This window comes from Muntiacus reevesi, chromosome 20 (assembly GCF_963930625.1).
Source record: "Muntiacus reevesi chromosome 20, mMunRee1.1, whole genome shotgun sequence".
Lineage (NCBI taxonomy): Eukaryota > Metazoa > Chordata > Mammalia > Artiodactyla > Cervidae > Muntiacus > Muntiacus reevesi.
The window spans coordinates 48,913,602-48,935,472 of record NC_089268.1 but is presented as its reverse complement, the minus strand read 5'-3'; the positions used below and the strand labels follow the sequence as shown (position 1 = coordinate 48,935,472).

The 21,871-nt window shown below is 48.2% G+C and overlaps 1 protein-coding gene across 1 annotated transcript in view; it reads right to left on the bottom strand.

The window, feature by feature from the left end:
* The window catches only part of F13A1 (coagulation factor XIII A chain), a 140,744-nt gene extending 125,978 nt beyond the window's left edge, over positions 1 to 14,766 (bottom strand). The window contains exons 1-2 of the mRNA XM_065912958.1: positions 14,636 to 14,766; positions 12,498 to 12,645 (exon numbers count right to left, since the gene is read on the bottom strand). Coding sequence (XP_065769030.1) covers positions 12,498 to 12,627 — 130 coding nt within the window. The 5' untranslated portion in view covers positions 12,628 to 12,645; positions 14,636 to 14,766. The remainder of the gene's footprint in view (positions 1 to 12,497; positions 12,646 to 14,635) is intronic.
* Between the last annotated feature and the right edge of the window lie 7,105 nt (positions 14,767 to 21,871).

Below are 21,871 nucleotides of genomic sequence, written 5' to 3'. Positions count from 1 at the left end.
CCCGCAGCGACTATAGCATCTCTATGGTGGAAAAGACAGGGAATAGCAGGTTTCGATTTTTTATCTTTAATAGGGGAGGGATCAAATCTGACAAAGCTTCCAAGGGATGTTCTGAGGACAAAGTTGACCATTAATCCAAAATTCTCCTCTTTTTCAGGAAGGGTAAACCTCCCTTTCCATAATTCTAAAAGGAGATCTTGTCCTTCAAAAGCAGGTAACAGAAAGAACAGGTGTGGGGGAAGCGTATCAGTGTTTCTACGAGGTCGGTAGGATTGTTCCCACATTGAACAGGCAGAAACACGCTTCGCATTTCCCTGGCTACTAACCGACCAATCTGGAAGCAAACCCTGGTGTGATGCCAAAATCTTCAGGTTTTTCCTCTGATGTGTGGAATTGGGAGTGTAAATGTCAGTTATATATTTATCTGAGACATGATAACACTGGATGAAAGTTAGATTTCCTTTAGGTTTTATTCCCCATTTTGTCTGCGACGATTACTGGTGTGACGGCAACTGTGGTTACCTATCTACAGTGCAGTTTAGAAGATCTAGTCTAAAGGGGGCTTCCCTCGTGGCTCAGGCTAAAGAATCTGCCTGCAAAGCAGAAGACCTGGGTCCAGTCTCTGGGTTGGGAAGATCCCCCTGGAGAAGGGAGTGGATTCCCACTCCAGTATTCTTGCCTGGAGAATCCCATGGACAAAGAAGCCTGGCAGGTTATAGCCCATGGGATCTAAAAACAGAGTTCTGTGTATGCATTTGGGGTTCCAAAGGGCCACGGGGGAGAGAAAACTGGGCGAGGGATGGGGGAGGGTGTCCTGCCATCTTGACTTCCCTCTCTTTTTCTGACCACGTGGGGAGGGAGTCCTGCCATCCTGACTTCCCTCCCATTTCCGGGCCATGCCGGCTGCATGGTTTGTGCTCACGCAGTGTAGACGGCGTGCTGGGGGCTTCACCCCGTAAGACTCACTGCCTTCTTTGCTTTTACACAGGAGTCTTGAGCAGGATGCCTGGTCCCCTCTGAGCTCATTTTGTCTCATAGGCAAAACAGAGAAATGGGGTTCATTAAGATACTCCGTAGTTCTGAAGTCTAGGAGTCCCCGAAACACCTGGGATTAATTCAAAGTCCAGGTAATCCTGAGTTTGATCTCGGCTCTCATCATTACTTAGGTCAGGGAGGCTGCCTCTCAGAAGCTGAGTTTTCTCGCCTTTAAGATGAAGACACTGATGTCTTGAGACTGTCTACAAAGACTGAAATCCTCACAGGAGAATGGGTCTGACGTTATATCTGGGACCAGCGGCTTCTTTGTGGCTCACTGACTACGAACTGTGGTGGAGTTATTTTATATTCCGCGTGGTGTGGTCCTCAACGAGCTATTCTGACCGTGACACTGAAGCAAACGGAAAGCACGAGATGCGGTTCTGCGTTTGCGGCATCGCAGAGCCCTGCTGGGGTGCATGGTCCCCGGAGCGCAGTTTCGTTCCTTTAGGAGGCTGTGAGCTGAAGACGTTTATTTCTACACCTCTCTCTTCCAAGCTGCCTTCCCCCTAAGTTCTCTGGTCTTATTAAGGTCACAATCCCCAGTGTAAAACTAGCTTCAGAAAGAGCTGAAGAATCATGAATGTCCCACTTGAGAAGGACCTCAGGAATCAACTCATTTGGCCCTCTTTCTTTACATCTTGACTTTTCATAAATTTTTTTTAATGTCTAAAAACCTAATTCCTCAAAAAAGAGTTGAATCGACTCTTCATTCATCAGCTCCATGGAAGGAATATATTGATATTGGCATCACAGAGTCTCAGAGGGCAGAGGGATGGCTAGACCATCTGATAGACCTGCCGTATGAAACACCTCCATGAAAATCCTAGTACTTAGGCTTTTAGTCTCCATCTGAACAGGGAACCCACTACCATATAAAGCAAACAGCTTATTTTTATATAATCCAATTATTTGAAAAATTCTTATAAGACAAACTGACATCTGCTTCCCTATAATTTTTCTAACCATAGATTCTGGTTCTAATTTCTGCATAAATATAAAATATGTTCTATTCATTTCATCTGGCACTCATTTGGTATATAAAGACTTCTGTGAGTGTTCCTCTGAGTAAAGCATTCTCTATGCCTTCAGTTGTCCTTTAAGACATTATTTCTAGACCTTTAACCTGCTCTGAAATATAAATGCTCTCTTTTATGAAACTCTGACTTGTGGTGTTTTTCCTAGAATTAAATATCTTTGGTTATGGTTTTCCCAGTGAAAACCAACGAGGCCACTGCATCTTCTGAAATAAATTTCTGTGATTTCAGTCCAAAATAGCATTAGTGTGTTTTGGATACTCTTATTGCTGATTTACATTAAGCATGTGGTGAAGCAAAACTTTTAAAATACATTCTGATCTCACTTCTACCAGTAGTGGATTAAAACTCAGTCAGATCCCTATAAGTCACTTACTCGTATTGTTACTTAACCATTTCTATCAAGGCAATTTTTCTTTCTTTTTAGCCTAATTTTACGGCCTTACTTGTTTCACATTAAATTTTATCTTATTGTATTAGGTTAATTTGTTCCAAATTCTTAAGATAATTTTAGACCCTAAGTGCATATTCAATTCTTTACCATCTTAGCCACCCAGCAGGCGGCCAATGTAGGAGACATAAGAGATGCAGGTTCTTCCCTGGGTTGGGAAGATGCCCTGGAGGAGGGGATGCAACCCACTCCAGCACTCTTGCCTGGAGAAGCCCAAGGACAGAGCAGGGGAGCCTGGCTGGCTGCAGTCCGAGGGTAGCAGAGTCAGGCACAACTGAAGTGACTCAGCATGCAGGCATATATATTCAGTACATTTAATGTCCTTCCTAACTTCCCGTCTGCCAGGAGTTTAATAAATATGCAATTTTATGCTGTCATTCAAGACATGGATATAGAAACATTAGGTCACTGCCAAATAAATAAAATGCACAGTGGTAGATATGGAAAAGTGAACAGGTAATTATGATATAGTGTCATGAAAAAGTAAAACACTCTGATAAATGAAATGAATGATGAGTGCATGAGGGTTTCTGGCCAGGAGCCCCTAACCCAGACTAGGGGAGACTCAGGAAGCATTCCAGAGGAAGTGAGGTATGAATAGGGGTCTGAAAGAAAAAGCAAGTTTTTCAGGTAGAAAGAGAGGTGGGAGAGAAAGGAGGATGAGCAGAGACTGAGGGGAGAGAGTGCATGGTTTACTTTAAAAGCGGAAAGGTGGAGACTTCCCAGATGGCCCAGCAGCTAAGACGTCATGCTCCCAATGCAGGGCCCCAGGTGAAATCTCTGGTCCAGGGAACTAGATCCCCCATGCAGCAACGGAGATCTTGTACAGTCAAAATCAATCAATGTTTCTTTGAAACAAAGCTGAAAAATGCTTGGTTGACGGGAGGGTTGCAATGCAAGCACCGTGGACAAGAAGGCAGCAAGCCTTGAAGTCCCTGTAAGGAGTCTGGACTCCAACCGCACTGGAAACCCAGTGAAGAACCTGAACTAGCAAGTGAACATGGTTAGATGGATGCAGAGGCAAACTGAAATTGCCTCTCCTGGTGACAGAGAGGAAAACAGACTGGAGGGTGGTGGTGCTGGAGGCAAGAAGGTCAGCTGGGAGGCTGTCCGGTCGGCCTTCCAGGTGAGGTGGGGAGATTCCAGTCTGTCTGGAGTGATACCTGACCCCAGGGCACCGCCAGGATCTGCCTCTGCTCTTGCCACCCCTCCCTGCATGATGACCTGCCCCTAAAAATGAGTGGTTTCCCGAGCAGGTCTGCCTGTGTGGAAAGATAAAGCCCGAGAGAGAAATGCAAGTCCTTCTTTGCCATCAGGTTCTCAGAGGTTCTAGCTCTCATTGCAAATAAAAGCCCTGGCTTTCCAGTTCCACACCCCAGTCTAGTGAACCTGGTTAGCATCTAGTGAGCCTGACTGAAGTCAGTTCATCCTTATGTGGCATCATGAAGTTCTAGTCCCATGGGATATACATGGGGGATTGAAGGAATAGCCAGGGTTAAATCTGTTTGGGAAGTGCTGGTTTAACCAGAGTTAATCAGGATTCCTGAGCATCCCTGGTGGCTCAGGGGTAAACAATTTGCCTGCCAATGCCGGGACATGTGTTCAGTCCTTAGGTCGGGAAGATCCCCTGGAGGAGGAAATGGCAACCCACTCCAGCATTCTTGCCTGGAGAATCCCAAGGACAGAGGAGCCTGGCAGGCTGCAGTCCGGAGGGTCGTAAAGAGTCACTCAAGACTGAAACGACTTAGCACGCACGCACACAATCAGGGTTCTTACAAAATTTATGGGGGACTGTCACATGCTGCTGTGCACTGCAAATCTCCTACAGGGAGAATGCTTTCCAAAGCTGAATGGCCATGGGAAGTATTTCTTTGTGTGGAGGAATATGTTTTGGGAGATGCATCACTAATTGTGCAACTCTGAGAAGTTATTTAATCTGAGTCCAGTTTTCTTATTTTTAGAAAGGCAATGAAATACCTCATAGGGTTGTTATAAGCGTTACATGAAAAAGAAAAAATGTATATAAAATGCTTTAGCACACTATCTGGCACATAGTAAAATCTCAAAATTATTATTATTATATTGTTATTAGTATGCTGGGAGAAGTAGAATAGCACAATGGATAAGAGTATGGATTCTGGAATCAGACTGCCTGGACCCAGATCTCAGTTCTGAAACTGACTATCTTTGTGAGTTTGGAAAAGTTACATAAACTTGAGCCTCAGTTTCCTCATCTGCAGAATGACAGCAGAGTGGAGATTAAATAAGACAATGCTTCTTAGCAGACAGGCCTGCCGTTCTTTTCTTGAATTTCTACAGGTGGAGTGAGTCATTTTCTCTTCCAGATTTTCAGAATATGCTTTTCTTTTTAAAAATGTCTATTATCATCAGCCACTTAGTATTGTCCTAATATAGGTGACTTTATCTAGGGGTCTGTTAAGTCCCTTAAGGACCGGACTGCATCTTAATCTTGTTACTGAGCCTGAAGACCTGAAGTCACTTAGTTATGTCTGACTCTTTGCGACCCCGTGAACTATACAGTCCATGGAATTCTCCAGGCCAGAATACTGGAGTGGGTAGCCTTTCCTTTCTCCAGGGGATCTTCCCAACCCAGGGATCGAACCCAGGTCTTCCTCATTGCAAGCGGATTCTTTACCAGCTGAACCACCAGGGAAGCCCTACTGAGCTGAGCCTGGGGTAATATTTTAAAATTTCATAGCAAACATGCCACTTTTCACTTTAAACCAATGTAATAAAACCTGAAAATCTGAAACTAGGAGTTGGTTACTCATTTTAAAATAGATCATTCCACTTATCATAGCATTAACCATACGAGTGCTTTCAATGTCATTTATCAGACAATTTCATTCTCAATATATTCAGGATGGTATATAAATATTGCTGAAGATAATGCAGGGGTTTTAAAACAGGAAGCCTCCAGACCAGCAGTTTTGTTTCAGATTGGAATAAAAATACCATGTCTTCACAGCTCACTTAGACCACTCATTACAAAGGGTAAAAAAAAAAGTGCTAATGAACTCCTTTGCATATACAAAACTTCAGCTCCCATCCCCACCAATCATAGTTTTATACCTTTTTCGTAGTGAAAACAAGTATATATACTAAATATATGCTAAGATATACATGAAGAGTTTGTTTTAAAATAATGTAGCCTACATGGTGTATTTGACAATGTTTAATTCAAAACATGTTTGTTTTTTTTAATATTGTCTATTCTAAGTGATCTTTATCTTTTCTATTGCAATATTGCTCTAAGTCAATGCCTTCAGAAAGAAAGAAAAAAATTATAGGGAATTACAGTGGTACCCTAAGTGGGAAAAAACTAAGTCAATGGTAAGTAAAATTTTCCTATATAATCTTTTAAAAGTTTATGCTAAAATCATTGAAACTAAGAGAAACCTTCCATTTAAAATATAGAACTTGACTTAACTATGAAAGATTAAATGCTCCACTGAAAAGTTGAGAGTTTAAAGAGATAAATTTCTAGACTGTAGTCAGATGTGTATGACCTACAGGAGGGCAATGAGCAGGAGAGCTTTGTTCAGGAGAAGGAAGTGGCAATCATGTTGCTCTCTCTCCAATGTAATCTCCTAATCGGTGGCAGATTTTAGTTTCTTGGGCTCAAAAATCACCATGGATGGTGAAATTCAAAGCTGCTTGCTCCATGGAAGAAAAGCTATGACCAACCAAGGCAGCATATTAAAAGACAGAGACATCACTTTGCCAACAAATGTCCATAAAGTCAAAGCTACGGTTTTTCCAGTAGTCATGTGTGGATGTGAGAGCTAGACCATAAAGAAAGCTGAGCACCAAAGAATTGATGCTTTTGAACTGTGGTGCTGGAGAAGACTCTTGAGCATCCCTTGGACTGCAAGGAGATCCAACCAGTCCATCCTAAAGGAGATCAGTCCTGAATATTCACTGGAAGGACTGATGCTGAAACTCACTACTCTGGCCACCTGATGTGAAGAACTGACTCATTGGAAAAGATCCCTGATGCTGGGAAAGATTGAAGGCAGGAGGAGAAGGGGATGACAGAGGCTGAGGTGGTTGGATGGCATCACTGACTCAATGAACATGAGTTTGAACAAATTCTAGGAGATAGTGAAGGACAGGGAAGCCTGGCGTGCTGCAGTCCATGGGTTGCAAAGAGTTGGACATGACTTAGTGACTGAACAACAATAATCCATATATTTATGAAGGGTTACTCCAAGTCTTGGCGAGGGAGATGAGGTCCCCAGCACCACTGAATGAACCCCTTTTCTTTTACTGCTCACAGCTGGTCACCCACAGATCAAGTCAAGTATTTTTTTCTTTTAATGCCTCATAATTGCAAGGACTCCGCAGATGGTTGTCATAAGATATGAGCACAGGTTGTCATAAGATATCAAGAAAACGATGTCTTTTTCTGGAACCTTTTGCTTGGTATTGCTCCTTCGCATGTAGCAGGGCCTCAGTAAACACTTATTAAGCTGGCATGCTGATTCTTGCCTTGTTTGTTGGCTTAACAAGACACAGATTAGATGGAAGGAAACTTCTCATCGCCTAGGCTTCATTCTCCTGACAAACAGGAAATGAATTTGCTTCTCCCTGGCCAAGCCCACTTACAGGCAGAATGGAACAACTCATCTCTAAGTCATGTTTTTTTTTTTCTTTTTTGTCTTTTAGGGAGATATTGTAGCTGGAAACTTGGCAGCTTTCTCTTTTCAAAGTGACAGCTTTCAAAAAAGTCTACCTAACACAATTTAGCCTAATTCCAAAGCATCAGAAAATGGACTGCTAAAAAAAATCTTTCCTCATGAGCCAGCTGCCTCCCTGTCCTCCTACCCTTCTCCTAATAGGAAAAAATTGGATTAAAAGTAGATTATTTTCTCCTTAGTTTGTAAAAATATTCTTCAGAGAATGATTATACCTGTCACAGATGGAACCCTTAAATAAGTTAAGTGTTTAGGTTCATATTCTAGGAATTCCCTAGTGAACTGAGTTCTCCATGCAATCTCTGATAATATTATTACCAAACGATAGGTATAAATACTGTCTATGAGGAGGTAGGTCTCTTTATTGTGAAAACAACAGGATAAAGTTTCCTTTCTCATATTCCTTTTGGATATCCAGAATTTTAAACCATCATTCATTACAATCATTAAAAACATTTTCTTAAACAACTTATTGTTTTTAATTGTGGCTATTAATATTAAAATGTCCTGTACTCTGAGGGACTTCCCTGGTGATTAAGACTGCATGCTTCCAATGTAGTTCATTCCCTGGTTGGGGAACTAAGATCTTACATGCCTTGTGGCATGGCCAAGAAAAAGGGGGGGAGGGGAAGATGCCTTGTATCCTGAGTGTGTAAGAAATGCTCAGCAGGAGCTAGAATGAGAAAACTGAGTCTAACGCTCTCTCCAGGGACTAAACCCCTCTGGTCTGCTTCTCCTCTGGCCTGAAGTATCTCAACAGCCTCCAAATGTGCTTCCTTCTCTCCATTTTCTCAGCATTAGCATTTTTAAAATAAACATTATTCTGATTGTGTCACTTGCTAATTAGAATCCTTGGCAAGTGCCCTGTGTCTGGAGGAGGAAAGGTAAGGTCTTCAAAGCCTGTTATGATGCGATTCCTGCTTGCCTTTCCCAGGCCCCTCTCCCCTCTCTTGTCCTCACTACTTAACATTCACTGTTCTCTCTGCTAGAAATGCCCTTCCATACACTCATCTGCCTGGGGCACTCTTACTCATCTTCTAAGCCCTAACTCAGGTGTCCTCTTCCCCAGTCCACTGACACCACTGGTCACTCCTCCCACTTGTTGGTTTCAACTACTAAAGGGACAGTTGCTTGAGGCCGGGTGTTGACTTGTTCATTTTTATGTCCCCAGAGAGATCTTAGCATAGTTCCTGACATGATCATCGAACATTTTCCCACAAATCAAGAGAAGTGTGAACTAGCTCTACTCAGCATCATCTCTTAATTGTACTCTGAAGGTCTTTTTATTCTTTCACTAAATTCTTGAACCCAGAGAGGTTTCCTCTGCACAAAGGAGAGATGACCTACTAGTCAATTAGTTGATTTAGTTCTGACTTGGAGGGAGGGGCAGGGACAGGGGAGATGATCAGAAAGGCACAGATCCCTTTAGCCCTAAAATACTAGATCCTGCCTGCATTTGATTTTCTTTTTTTTTTTTATAGATTGAGCTTGCTTTCCAGTTTGAAATCAAATTGCATTAGACCTGTCAAATGAGAATTATAATTACTGCTGCAAATGATCCCCATTGTTGCTAACATAGAGTTGAACCAGAGCAAGAATACAAGCTTATCTTCCGGAACATTACATCTCCTGCTAAAATAACCTTTGAGACCGGGAAGGCTGTGGAGAGATTTTCAAAAACACCAAATGAGCATATGCAGCACAGCCTATTAGAAATAGATGCAAATCCAAACAAGCTGAGGGGATTTTCAGATATTTTTCTCAGCTACAATTGAGTTCAAGGGGAGCCATGAAGGATCCCTGAAAACACAGGAGGGCATCAAACACCAGCATGGCCTGGGTTCCACCGTCAGCTCCAGCATCTCAATGTTTCTTACGTCGCATGCTGCCCGATGGGAGGATCCTTATGTTTGTTTGTACATTTTGAAACACAGGCAAAAATCATTCTTAACCAAATATTCACTGAAGCTCTGCATTAAAGGCGTTGTTGCTGTTTAGTCGCTAAGTCATGTCTGACTCTTTTTTGTGACCCCACGGACTGTAGCCTGCCAGGCTCCTCTGCCCACGGGATTTCCCAGGCAAGAATACTGGATTGGGTTGTCATTTCCATCTCCATGGGATCTACCTGACCCAAAGACTGAATTTGCATCTTCTGCATTGGCAGGTGGATTCTTTACTGCTGAGCTACCTGGGAAGCCCTATTAAAGGTATTACATACACTCAACACATACTGTCTACATCCACTGCCACAAGACTACACAAAGGGGAGAATCTTGCATTTCCCCCCTTTTCCTCCTCTTGCCTCTCTGCCCTTCTAGTCCATCTCACAAGAGCGGCTTGCTGAAAGGACCCTTTGGAAAACTCCCGTGAAACCAGTGAAGAGAGTCTGGCTTAGGCCTTGGTTATCCTGGAGGCAGACTTTGATGCCGGGGAAGATTGAGGGCAGGGGGAGAGGGGGGCAGCAGAAGATGAGACGGTTGAATGGCATCACCGACTCAATGGACATGAGTTTGATCAAACTCCGGTAGATAGTGAAGGACAGAGAAGTCGGGCATGCTGCAGTCCACCAGGTCACAAAGAGTCGGACACGACTGAGCAACTGCACAACAACTGTCCTGGAAGCAGTCATCCTCAGAAATAAGTCCTCCACTGGCGGCCAGGAACCTACAAGAAGCGGGCACTTAAACCCACGTGACTACGTCTTGGCAGGGACGTGGGGAGAAGTTGATATATTTAGTCCCAGAAAGCCCACTTTTGTACAATTAAATAGACTTCTGAAATATGAAGGGTATTGGGAGATGGCCCTCCCTGATCAGACGGTATTTTTTTTCTGTTCTCATCTGGGACTTACTTCTGTGCCTCCTGGGCTCACAGGTCCTTCCTCAGTGCAGGCAGCACTTAGCTCATCTGTAGGAGAACTACTAAATGGACACGTGTTTATGAAATCGGAAACCTGCTGTTAATAATAAGGTCACAATGACTCCAGAACTGATGAGTCACTCAGTTCTCAAGGGACTGACTGTTCACGAGACACACCCCCAAACCAGGGCCCGCCTAAGTATCCCAGAATGTCACTCGGGCTGTGGACACATCTGACTGCAAAGCAAATAATGACGATCTTTCCAAATAAGTCAGCTCAAAACAACTCCCCACCTCTGCCTCCAAAAACAAGCAACCAAAAGATTAGTATTTCTAGATTTTTTAAAAATTGAACTACCTGCTCAAGTTCTCTGGCAGTTTTCTTATTGGCAACATTTTTATTGCATTTTAGATATCCGAGGGTTGCAGGCTGCACGCATTACCCTTAGATCAAGGTTCCCACATGTGGGTTCCAGACCTTGTAGAGGTGTGACAATCTACATCTTCTGAATCAGTGAGCACATATTAATCAAGACTCACAGCCACTGGTCATTGAGCCTCATGACGACTGTGAAGTGGATATTGCTCCATTTTGCTGATGGGGAAACTGAGGTTCTGGTCATTTTCATGATGTGCCCCATGGCCCAAAAGTGAGCCAGTGGAAGATGTTGGACAGGACCTGGGTCTTCTGAGTCCTGGACCAGGGGACACTTTGTGACACCTCACCGCCTTTGTGGCGTCTCCCACTTCTTCTGTACCCCTTTCACTTTCTGCTCCCCCAGCCCACTTCTCCCAGCACCTTGCCCCGCCGCCCCCCCTCCACGCCCTGGGTCCCAGAGTCTTCTCTGCAGGAGGGGAATTATGGAATTATGCTAGAAAACTGAAGCAAGGTAACTTGTTTGGTTACACCAGGATAACTTGGTTGGTAATTTAACATCTGCCTGTGTTCCAATTTTATCTGCATTTAAAAAGAAGAAAGAAGGAAGGAAGGCTCCTGGACTAAGCAGTGAAGGTGTGAACATCAAGTGCTTGCTTTGGTCTCAGTCTCCCAACCTATAACACGGCGATTTAGATGAGCTGATTAGCAAGTACTTTTAAACTCACGCTCTAACGGTAGCGTTTTGGAGTGGGCAGCACCTGGAAGGGAGACAGGGCTCAGAACTCCAAGTTAACACCTTGTCTCAGCCCCTGGACTCAGTCGAAGATGCCCTTCAGTTCTGTGAGCCCCAGCTCCCAGTCTGGATGGCGCACCAGGGTGGTCCTGGGGTTTCTCTCCATCGTCATAATGAATATCATGTCATCTGGACGTGATACTAATGTGAGCAAACCTGCCATCATGCCCAGCTGTTCTCCGACTTGCTGGGTGTGTTCATTACCGGCATTGTCCTGGCCCTTCTCTTTCCACCTCTGGTCTCTTTGGGGCTGAGCAGCTTAACCACACCCCACAGGGTGATCGTGGACACCTCCCCTACGAAGGGACACAGAGCCCCTTCAGGAGCAAAAGCGGGTTTGAGGCCCTGCACGTTCCCTGCAGGTTTCTGCTCAGGGATGTGAGTCTGACTGTCCCTGCCAGGGCCTGAGGGGACGGTGTCTGTGTCTGCTGGCTGAAGCCACTGCTGGCGCCTGGGCCCCATGACAGCATGCAGGGCTGGGAGGGGGTCAGCGCGGCCTGCCGCTCCCAGAGAAGGTCCCTCCGGACAGGGCAGAGGTGACAGCAGGGGACGCAGTCACCGCGCCTGCGCCCGGGGCCCTGTCCCCCTTCCATGGACCCCAGCCTCTCTCTCCAGCGAGAAGCACAGCAATGGATGCATGGCCCAGGGTAGGAAGGAGGCGGGAACCAGACAATCAAAACGGCCGCGGGGTTTTGGAAGTGGAAACTTCCAGTGAGAGAACACTCTTAGGAACAGACCAGTAGGGCAGCAAGAGGCCTCGGCTCACGGCCTTGCTTCGCAGAAGTGACCCCCTTGGCATTGCTCTTCTGGCGGTTTAGTCACTCCGTCATGTCTGGCTCTTTTGCGATCCCACGGACTGTAGCCCGCCAGGCTCCTCTCTCCATGGGATTCTCCAGGCAAGAATACTGGAGTGGGTTGCCGTTGCCTTCTCCAGGGGATCTTCCTGACCCAGGGATCGAACCCTCCTCCCTTGCATTGACAGGCGGATTCATTACCACTGAACCACCAGGGAAGCTCTTGAGATTACAAAGCAGACCTGGGATATGAATATGAAGTAGCAGAACTGGGATACGAATCCTGACCTTTGGTGTTTTTACCACTCAAGAGAGGGTTTTGGAGGCCCTTCTTTAAAACCAGAGACTGGCAGGGGGCCGGCTTTGGTGGGAGCTTGGTGGAGAGGGAGGGTGCTGCCCCAGCACCCTGGGGGCCAGGGAGGTGCCCGTACCTTGTGGGTTGAAGCCCCGGGGCACCAGACCCTGCAGCTCCACAGTGGGGGGGTCGTTCTCTGCTGCATTGGAGGTGTTGGGGGGGACGGCTCTCCTGCCTCCAAAAGTGGCCTCAGAGGACTCCGACATCCTCAGCCTCACAGGTTCCTTGGGGGAGAAAAGGAGACAAGACAGGAATGGGAAGCCAGTTACTTTTGCAACAAAGACTCAAAAGTGGAGAAACAGATGTATTTGTCTGTGATGGCTCTTGAGCAATTCATTTTGAGTTTTGCATAAATAAACCCTGAGATGTGGCAGGAAGGATCAGTCTAATGACGGGGAACAGCTCCCCAGGGATCTCGGGGGTGGGGGGGATTTCATGTTTGTGAAAACACACAGAAAGCAGAAGAAAGAGGGCTTATTTGGAGAAATGAAAGCTATAAAAGATTTTGGAGAGCAGGGTCTTTTTCTCATTCCCCCAAAGGGTATCTCTTGGAAGAAACATTTGTGCAGGTACCTCTGCCCATTTCCTATAGACTGCTGAGTCGTCCTCACTGGAAGAATAAACTCATATACTCCCGTCCAAATAAGCGGCATTCTTTCAAACATTCATGCCTGCAAGTTAATGCAGCCAGTATTTATCCAGAGTCCCCTCTGTGCCAGGCTGCAGTTTGGCCACTTGGGAAGTGCTGGAGAACGAAACAGAAGGATGCTTGCCCTCGAAGTTTCCAGTCCAGGGATGCTTACATTAGGGCCCGACAATGTACAGCAGTGAAGCCGGGAGGGTGTGAGAACGTGATGGTCACTGCTTTGGAGCCGGGACCCCAGGAAGCAGGACTAGGGAGAGGAGAGTTCTGGAAGGTGATGGGGAGGCACCTCCGATATTAGAGAGCGCTATAAATAGCCCGTTCGCAAAGAGGACTCCCTCTGCGGGGCTAGCACTGCCCTTGCCCCACGCCTGCTTCCCCTTCCTTCCGAGTCTGTGCAGACAAACGACCAGTTTAAACACCACACCTCCCCGCCGGGGTCCAGCCGGCCAGTTGTTGACCGAGGTGCCAAATGAAGGGAGACCTTGTCTCTGGCTTCCCCTTCATCACCTGGGTTCCCCAGTCAGGACTCCGGGTTCTCTGGATGTTTCCAAAAGTCAGGCACACCCTCTGAAGACGAAGAGCAGCCTTATGGAGGCTCCAGGGAAGGGTGTGAGAGGGTGGGAGGGGAGGGGTGGACCGGGGTCGGGTGTTAAGCTGTCCAGGGGCCGGCTGAGCAAAGGCCACGCCACTGGAGGCCCCGAGCCCCTTCCCAGGGCGCTGGGGTTTGGAAGGAGACGGCAGTGTTCGGAAGTGCCAAGTCTGAGCGGGGGCCTCGTAAATACCTGCAGTCCTATTTACAGTGTCCTGTGGGTTAGGCGGTGGGGGAGAGGGGAGAGAAGAAGAATTAACAGACGCAGGCAGGACGAGGCGTCCTCTGGTGGGGAGCGGCCGTGGGGGGCTGCATGGGGGCTGGTGGCGCGGGGTAGGCGGGCTCCGGGAGAGGGGTGCTGAGCAGTAGCTCCTGGGCAGAGAGGACCGGAGGCTGGGGACCCCCAGGTGCCTGCCAGGTGAGAGAGGCCGGTGCAGGCCCGGCTGGGTGAGAGCAGGTGAGCACGGGCCCGCCTCCTTGCCAGGTCCGGGGGCACGGGCGGTGCTCCAGTTCGGCTCTGCCTGCGTCCCGGGCGGGGGTTCGGCTCTGCCTGCGTCCCGGGCGGGGGTCCCAGAGGCGGAGAGCTAAGCCGTGGACCCCAGCTGCAGCAGCTTGCTGTTCTCACCTGGCCCTGCTCCACCCTCCCGGCCCCCTCGCCTCCCCGCCCTTTGCATCCTCTTTCCAGAGTCTGCTCCCCTGTCTGTTGAGGGGGAGACCCCAGTGGCCGTTTTCAGCCAGCAGCGCCTTTAGGAAAGCTTCCCAGGACGGGAACCTGAGAGAAGCCCCAGTTCAGAAGCCGGCGGGGCTGAGTGGATGCAGAGTTAGGGGCGAAGAACCAAGTGGAGCAGCCGGGCTGCCCCGGGTCCCGGCCCCCTGCTCTCCGAGCGCCACCCGAGCATCATCCCGGACGCCCGGGGCGGGGGCGGCCCCGGGACCCCCGGCTGCAGGGCTGGGCTGCGGATGCCGGCGGGCGGCTTACCTGCGCTCCCTCCCGAGGTGCCCCAGCGCGGGCCGGCTCTGGGCGTCTCTGGGGTACTTCCTCAAAAGGACACAGGGCCGACGACAAGAAAGTTGGTTCTTAAATAACTTCCTACGAGCGCCCCCCTCCCGTCCCACAGCCATGTCTCCTCCCACTGCCTGGCAGCTGGAGCCGGCGGTCTGAGACTCTCTGTTTACCCCGCGTCCTGCCGCTGCTCTGGCACTGCCTCCCCAGGCCCCTTCTCCCCAGACCCGCTTCTCACCTCCCCCGCCTCCAACCTGCCGCCCCCTCCCCGGCCCTGGGAGCGGAGGGCCGGCAGGGCCGGGCAGACCCCACTCCCGGCCCTTAGGTCCCAGGGTTGGGGGCAAGGGCCTCCCCACTCAAGGGGGCGGTTCTGCCCCCCAGAATTCCAAGGTTGGCCGGTGTGGCTGGCCAGGAGGAGGGGTCTGGTCACAGACAGCAGTGGCCACGCAGCATGTGTGAAACAGAAGGAACATTGGAGCCCCCCCCCCCCTCCAACCACCACACGCTTTCCTGTGGGGTCAGGGGGGTGGGGAGGGGGGCTGCCAGCCAGAAGGCAGATGAGAAAATACCTTGAAGAGTGCCGCAAAAATGAGAAAATAACACTTGTTGGTTTGTTTTGTGTTTTCTTTTTTTCCCCTGAAAACTATTTTGGTTTCTTTTCAAATGATGGGAGAAAAAAGAAAAGAACAATTTCCCTCTAAAATTTTCCATATATTTTTCCTCCGCGTCTTCATTTCTTGAAACACTCTTATTTTCAGTCATGGCTCTTTCTAACCGCCTTTACTGTCTTCCAGTTTCTGATCCTGCTGCTTGGTCTAATTTAATAGAAGAGTGAAAAGATGCCCTCGTGAGAACGCGCCCAGTTTTCACTGCGGAGTCTGTGAGCTCGCCTACAGAAGCAGGTCCTTTCTGTCCCTCCCTGTCACTGCCCCGCCCACCCTTGCCCATGGCCAAGTGCGCCCTGTCCCCCCATGCCCGCTCTGCCTGGGTTCCCTTCACCGTCTTCAGGCCCCTGCTGTAGGGCTTCTCCGCTCTTCCTCCTGGACCTTGCGCTCCGTGCCTCGAGCAGCTGCTTCCCATGTGCATGGTCCTCAATGTCAAGTCTCTCCAGGGTTTTTAAATCCCTTCCTCAACCCACACCGCTCTGCCATTGCCCCTTCTCTTCCCCTCTTCACTGCAAGCTTCTGCCCGCCTCATTCCACTGAAACTGTAGTTCGAGGTCAGCCGGGGCCTGTGCTAAACCCAGAGGACAGGATTCAATTCCCGTTTGTTGAACCTTGGGATACGTTGAGCTCTGCTGCCCGCTCTTGCCTGGAAGGTCTTTGCCCCTTGCCTCTGCCAGGTGCACTGTCAGGACTTGCTCTGAGCTAGCCAGCCTCCTTTGGTCATTTCAGCAACCCTCATGCTTCCAGTTCCCATCCTGACTCCTCCCACTTCCAGGTCTTCAGTCATGGTCTTCAGACTGCCCTCTAAGTGCCCACCAGCCGTCTGCACTTGGCATGTCCCAGTGATAGCTCACACTCATGTCAAAGATGAGATCAAATCCCTGGACCAGGAATTCTTAGATACCCTTGCCCATGTGGGGTCTATGGAAGAGTGGTCAGCCTTCTACCCTCCAGGCTAGGTTCCACAGTTGCCAGATCCCCCCGGGACTCCTGGCTGTGTTGTGCATCTGAGGCAAGCCCAGCACCCTCACGACCACCGTCACAGGGACGCTTTCGGCCCGAGACTGAGTATTGTGTGAACATGCATGCGTGCTGCTTAACGTTCTGACTCGACCAGACCACCAACCCAGACGCATTAAAGGTGCGCTGGCTTTCCCTGTGCCCAACAAATAGTGTCAATAGGAGAGTGTCAGAGGGCACCAACCCGTGTTATAGACCTTTTCCCACAGTCCCGTGGCTTAGAAATCAGCCCAAGGCTTTCTGACTGCAGGGCGAACCCCTGCTGGGTGAGAAAATGTGACTTCTGCAGGAGCAATTGGATGCATAGATTGTGTCTGGGCTTCCCAGTGGCCTTGGTGGTAAAGAACCCGCCTGCCAGTGTCAGAGATAAGAGACATGGGTTCAATCCCTGGGTCAGGAAGATCACCTGAAGAAGGAAATAGAACCCCACTCCCATCTTCTTGCCGTGGAAAATCCCATGGACGAGGAGCCTGGTGGGCTACAGTCCATGGGGTCCCAAAGAGTCGGACGCAATGGAGCACACCCTCCTTCCGTAGTGTCTTGCTTCTGAATGTCCCTTGCCTGACTTGAAAGTGGCCCAGTGTATGTATTCAAGGAATTTAGCAGGCGGGATTCAGCCAGGAAAACAAAAATGGCTTGAGGTATTTTTAAAGAGGGAATTTAACACAGAAGATTGGTTACACAGGTGAAGGAAGAGAAAAGGTGCTGAACAAGGCAAGGTGAGCCAGTAACAGCAAGGGGGGAGCTGGGGTCATCACGGTACCTGGGCTGGGTCTACGTGGCAGACATTGGAGCCCCCTGAGCTGCACCCATCAGCAGAAACACTGCCTGAGGTCCAGTGGGAGGGAAGGGCCACTCTAGCTTGTCTCTTTTTTCCTCATCCTCACTCCCCCCATTGTCTCCCATTTGCTAAAGTCGACTAAAATCAGTTAACAGAGGAGTCAGGGAAACACAGCCTGCAAAGATGGCCTCGCCATGTCTGTGCTGTGGGAAGGGTCCTAAGACTACCCGAGATTCAGTGAATCACACGGTGGACCCACCAGACTGCCAGCCTCACAGTTATGACTCATCACAGTGAAAAGAAACAAACCAGGATCAGCAAAGGGAAAAAGCAAAGCTCAGAGGAAGCCAGGTGCAAAGGTATAATGGTCCTCACCCCATGGCGGCATCACAGTCCACGCTTGACTCCCAGCCATGGGCGGTGACCACATATGTGCGATGCTGTCACCATAGAGATCGTCAGAGACCCAGAGCCCGGGAATGGTATGGGAGCTGGTCACATGGCCCCCTCTGTCTGGCAGGACCAGTGTCCAGCTTCTCAGAAGGAATAGGGGCTGGGCATAAACTTGTCTGACTGTACCCTACAGGCCCTGAGAGCCATGCCTGTAGGCAGAGACAAGGTGGCCTCGGGGCAGACAGTCACAACCGGCACATCGAGCAATGGTCCTTTGGTCACAGCACGGCCAGGCCTTCTCTCCCCCTTCCCAGCATTGCTGCGGCGCCATGACAATGACCTGGAGACGGAGGAAACTCCAGCGCAAGGTCTCTGGGGAAATGGTGGCCCTCCATGGGCCCTGGCCTCACGGGCTCAGGCTGGGACCACTGGAGAGATGGGCTTCCTCTCTGGGGCAGAAGTCCTGGCACAGCTCACCCTCTGCAGCCGAAGGGGCCATGACCCCTGTGTCCTGTGAACTGAACCTTGAGGAAAGCTGCAATCTACACTTTGTTGGGGCTTCCCTGGTGGCTCAGATGGTAAAGAATCTTCCTGAATGCAGCAGACCTGGATTCAATTCCCAGGTTGGGAAGATCCCCTGGAGGAAAGCATGGCAACCCACTCCAGTATTCTTGCATGGAGAATCCCATGGACAGAGGAGCCTGGTGGGCTACAGTCCATGGGGTCACAGAGTCAGAAAAGACTGAAGCAACTTGGCATGTACGCACATAGCCTCTTTTCAAGGGGCAGAGCAAGAAAGCCTGAACACATCACCTAGGGATCCTGTCTTCTGCAGAAAATACTCTGCAGCCTTTGGGAGTTATAAGTAAACAGAAGGTGTGTGAGTGAAGGGTTTCTATGCTCCCTTCATTTGACTTTCGATTCTGAATTTTTGTTTATATGATACCAACCCTCTTCTCTCCAAATAAAAACCATCTTCTCCTACTCGGTGATACACAGGAAGCAGACTGTTCACGCAGGGAGTGACTTTTCCAGCAAACTCTATTTGATTTACATGCAAAGCTTCACAACCCAAACAAACAAAAATCTCAGTCACATCTGGACCCTGCTGGTTTTTTCCAGCTGAAATGGGATCTGGATTTTTTTGGCTCTTATAGATGTAGTGGCAGAGGGAGGTGAGTGGATGTAAATAATAGTCAACCTTCAAAGAAGCCAAACCAAAGCGAATGATGGAAGTCTATCTCACGCGAGACATTTTCCTCCAGTGTCCCTGAGCCTCAGGTGTTGGGGGGAGAACCTTTCCACTCTGGAAGGAGGTCGGGTTGGGAAAAGTATGACATGAGGCTGGGCCCAAGTTTATAATCATGCTGCAGCACAGTCGTGAGCAGTTGGTGAAGGAGTGGCCCTCTGCCTCTCTTCCTGTCTTCCGAGGAGCCTCAGGGAAGTTTTCATGATGCTGACAACGACATCTGAAGCCCCGAGAAGGAATCTATAAAGCACCATCCCAGCCGCTGCCACAATAGAGCTCAGGTTCTGAGAAAGGACCATTTCTCTGACAGCTCTTTTCTTCTTCTTCTTGGGGGGGATGTCATCCACACTGGTGACAGGTCCGGCTGACAGAGCTTCTGCTGCGTCCGCATTCCTGGGTGTAGTCCTCTCTGGCCAGGGCTGTGCATCACCCTCAACTTACCTTCCTGAGGTGCAGCAGGTTGCAGGAAGATAAATGCAGGAAAGCTGTTTTCTCCTAAGGAATGAAAGATGGAAACAATTCACCCGCATGCATATCACTGCTGTGAATATCTCTGTCTTGATTGTTACTGGTATTTTTAATTGTGGCAAGGAACTCATAACATAAAATTTGCCATCTGAATTATTTTTCTGTGTGCAATTCAGTAGCGGCAGGAGTATCACACTGTTGTCAACCAATCTACAGAATTTCTTCATCTTGCAAAATTGAAACCCACTCATTGAACAACTTGCATGAGCATGTGCATGTGTGTGTGTGTGTGTGTGTGTGTGTGTGTGTATAAGGTATTTGCGAATGTGTGCCAGTCGGTGTGGGTGTGTGATATGTGTGTGCCCAGGGGTAACAGGAGGACTGCGGGACCGCCCAGAAGATGTTTCAGCCCTGCGTTGGCATCCTAGCATCTCCAGAGTTCTAACTAGACTTGTTTAAAGAGACTTCAAGATGTTTTTAAACTTTGAAAGACTTTATGAGAAATGTCAAGTAGAGCTGGATAGCTTACAAATAAAGGCTTTGAAGTTTACAGGGAGGAGATCTTCTTGGGAAATGTTGATGACTTGAAGATCAAGACTGGAGAGGAATGCCCACACAAATCTATAAGCAGCTTCACCAGCACAAACACACAGCCAAGCCTCCTTGGTTTGTTCAGTACCATCTCTCTCTCTGGTGTAACCACGATTCCATGACCACAGAAGAAAATAAGGGTCCTCATGTCCACCCTTCCCACTCAGCTTGCTTCTTGGGGTAAAAAGCATTCAGTGATAACAACCCATTGTGAAAAAATAGCAAATAAAATGGTAGCATAGCAATGCATAGGAGCATAATGACCAACAGAAGTGAAACCCAAGAGTAACGCCACACATGTACCACCAAGGTATCAACTGAAAGAACAGTAGCAATGGAAAAACGCAACCAGGATGCACTGCAAACAAGGCTTGCTTCATTACAATTACCAGAATACCAGCTAGCTATGTGTGATCATGCGTACGTGCACACACATACGTGGGCACGCATGTGCTCACACGTGCATGTGGGAGGCTCCAATTCAGTAGGAACTTTGCAGTTTCCCAAAGATAATCTGACAGCTGAAGTTAGAATCCTGGCTTCTGCATATGGTCCTGTGTGACCTGTTTTTGTGGGGAGGCAAGTTCTTTAATGTGTCTGCCCCTCAGTTCCCTCAACTGTAAAGCAGTGATCATCAGAGTGTCTACCTCACACATTATGAAGATCAAAGAAGAGGATACATGAAAAACACTTTGTGTAGCCCCTAGCATGAAGCTAACGCTAACTGTTGCCAATAATGGCAGGTGTGAACTGAGCAACCTCAACTCATGAATATTTTAGCTTTCCCTAAAAGTTGATGTCATCTTTACCTCCTCATTATCAGGGAAGTGAATATTTAACTTGCCAATAATGAAGATATTAGTCCTGAATATTCATTGGAAGGACTGATGCTGAAGCTGAAACTCTAGTACTTTGGCTACCTGATGCGAAGAACTGACTCATTGGAAAAGACCCTGATGCTGGGAAAGATTGAAGGCGGGAGGAGAAGAGGACGACAGAGGATGAGATGGTTGGATGGCATCACTGACTTGACGGACATAAGTTTGAGTAAGCTCTGGGAGTTGGTGCTGGACAGAGAAGCCTGGCGTGCTGCAGGCCATGGGGTCACAAAAAGTTGGACATGACTGAGCAACTGAACTGTACTGAAGATATTTTGGTGTGTGTGTGGGTGGGGAGGTCGTCAGTTGTGCTTGTAGTTTTCAGTCCTATCTGTCTTTAGGAGTTACATTTGCAGTTCACTCTAGTCAATGGGAGATTCGATCTGTAATTGACTGGTTGCAAGACTCTTGAGAGTCCCTTGGACTGCAAGGAGATCCAGCCAGTCCAACCTAAAGGAAATCAGTCCTGAATAGTCATTGGAAGGACTGATGCTTAAGCTGAAACTCCAATACTTTGGCCATCTGATGCGAAGAACTGACTCATTGGAAAAGACCCTGATGCTGGGAAAGATTAAAGGCGGGAGGAGAATGGGACAACAGAGGATGAGATGGTTGGATGGCATCACCGGCTCAATGGACATGAGTTTGAGCAAACTCTGGGAGTTGGTGATGGACAGGGAGGTGTGACGTGCTATAGTCCATGGGGTCGAAAAGAGTTGGACACGACTGAGCAACTGAACTGAATTGTGTATGTGAACATATATATATATATATATATATATATATGGGTGTCTTTCTTTTTTAAAAAAAAATCATTTTGTATTGGGGTATTTTATTGTTTTATTATCTTGTATTGGAACTATTGCTACATCTGATAAACAATGTTGGGATATTTTCAGGTGAACAGCAAAGAGACTCAGCCATACATATACATGTATTCTTTCTCCCCCCCCACCCCCAATCCAGGCTGCCACATGACATTGAACAGAGTTCCCTGTGCTACACAGAAGCTTGCTTATCCATTTTAAATATAGCAACATGTACCTGTCCATCCTGAACTCCCTATCAAACAGGTGTCTTTCTAAATGAAGCAAATGAAAACCCTTCCAACACAAGGAAGCGGTCAGGGGTGTGGGTCAGAGAAGGATTTTAGATGAAGCATGACAG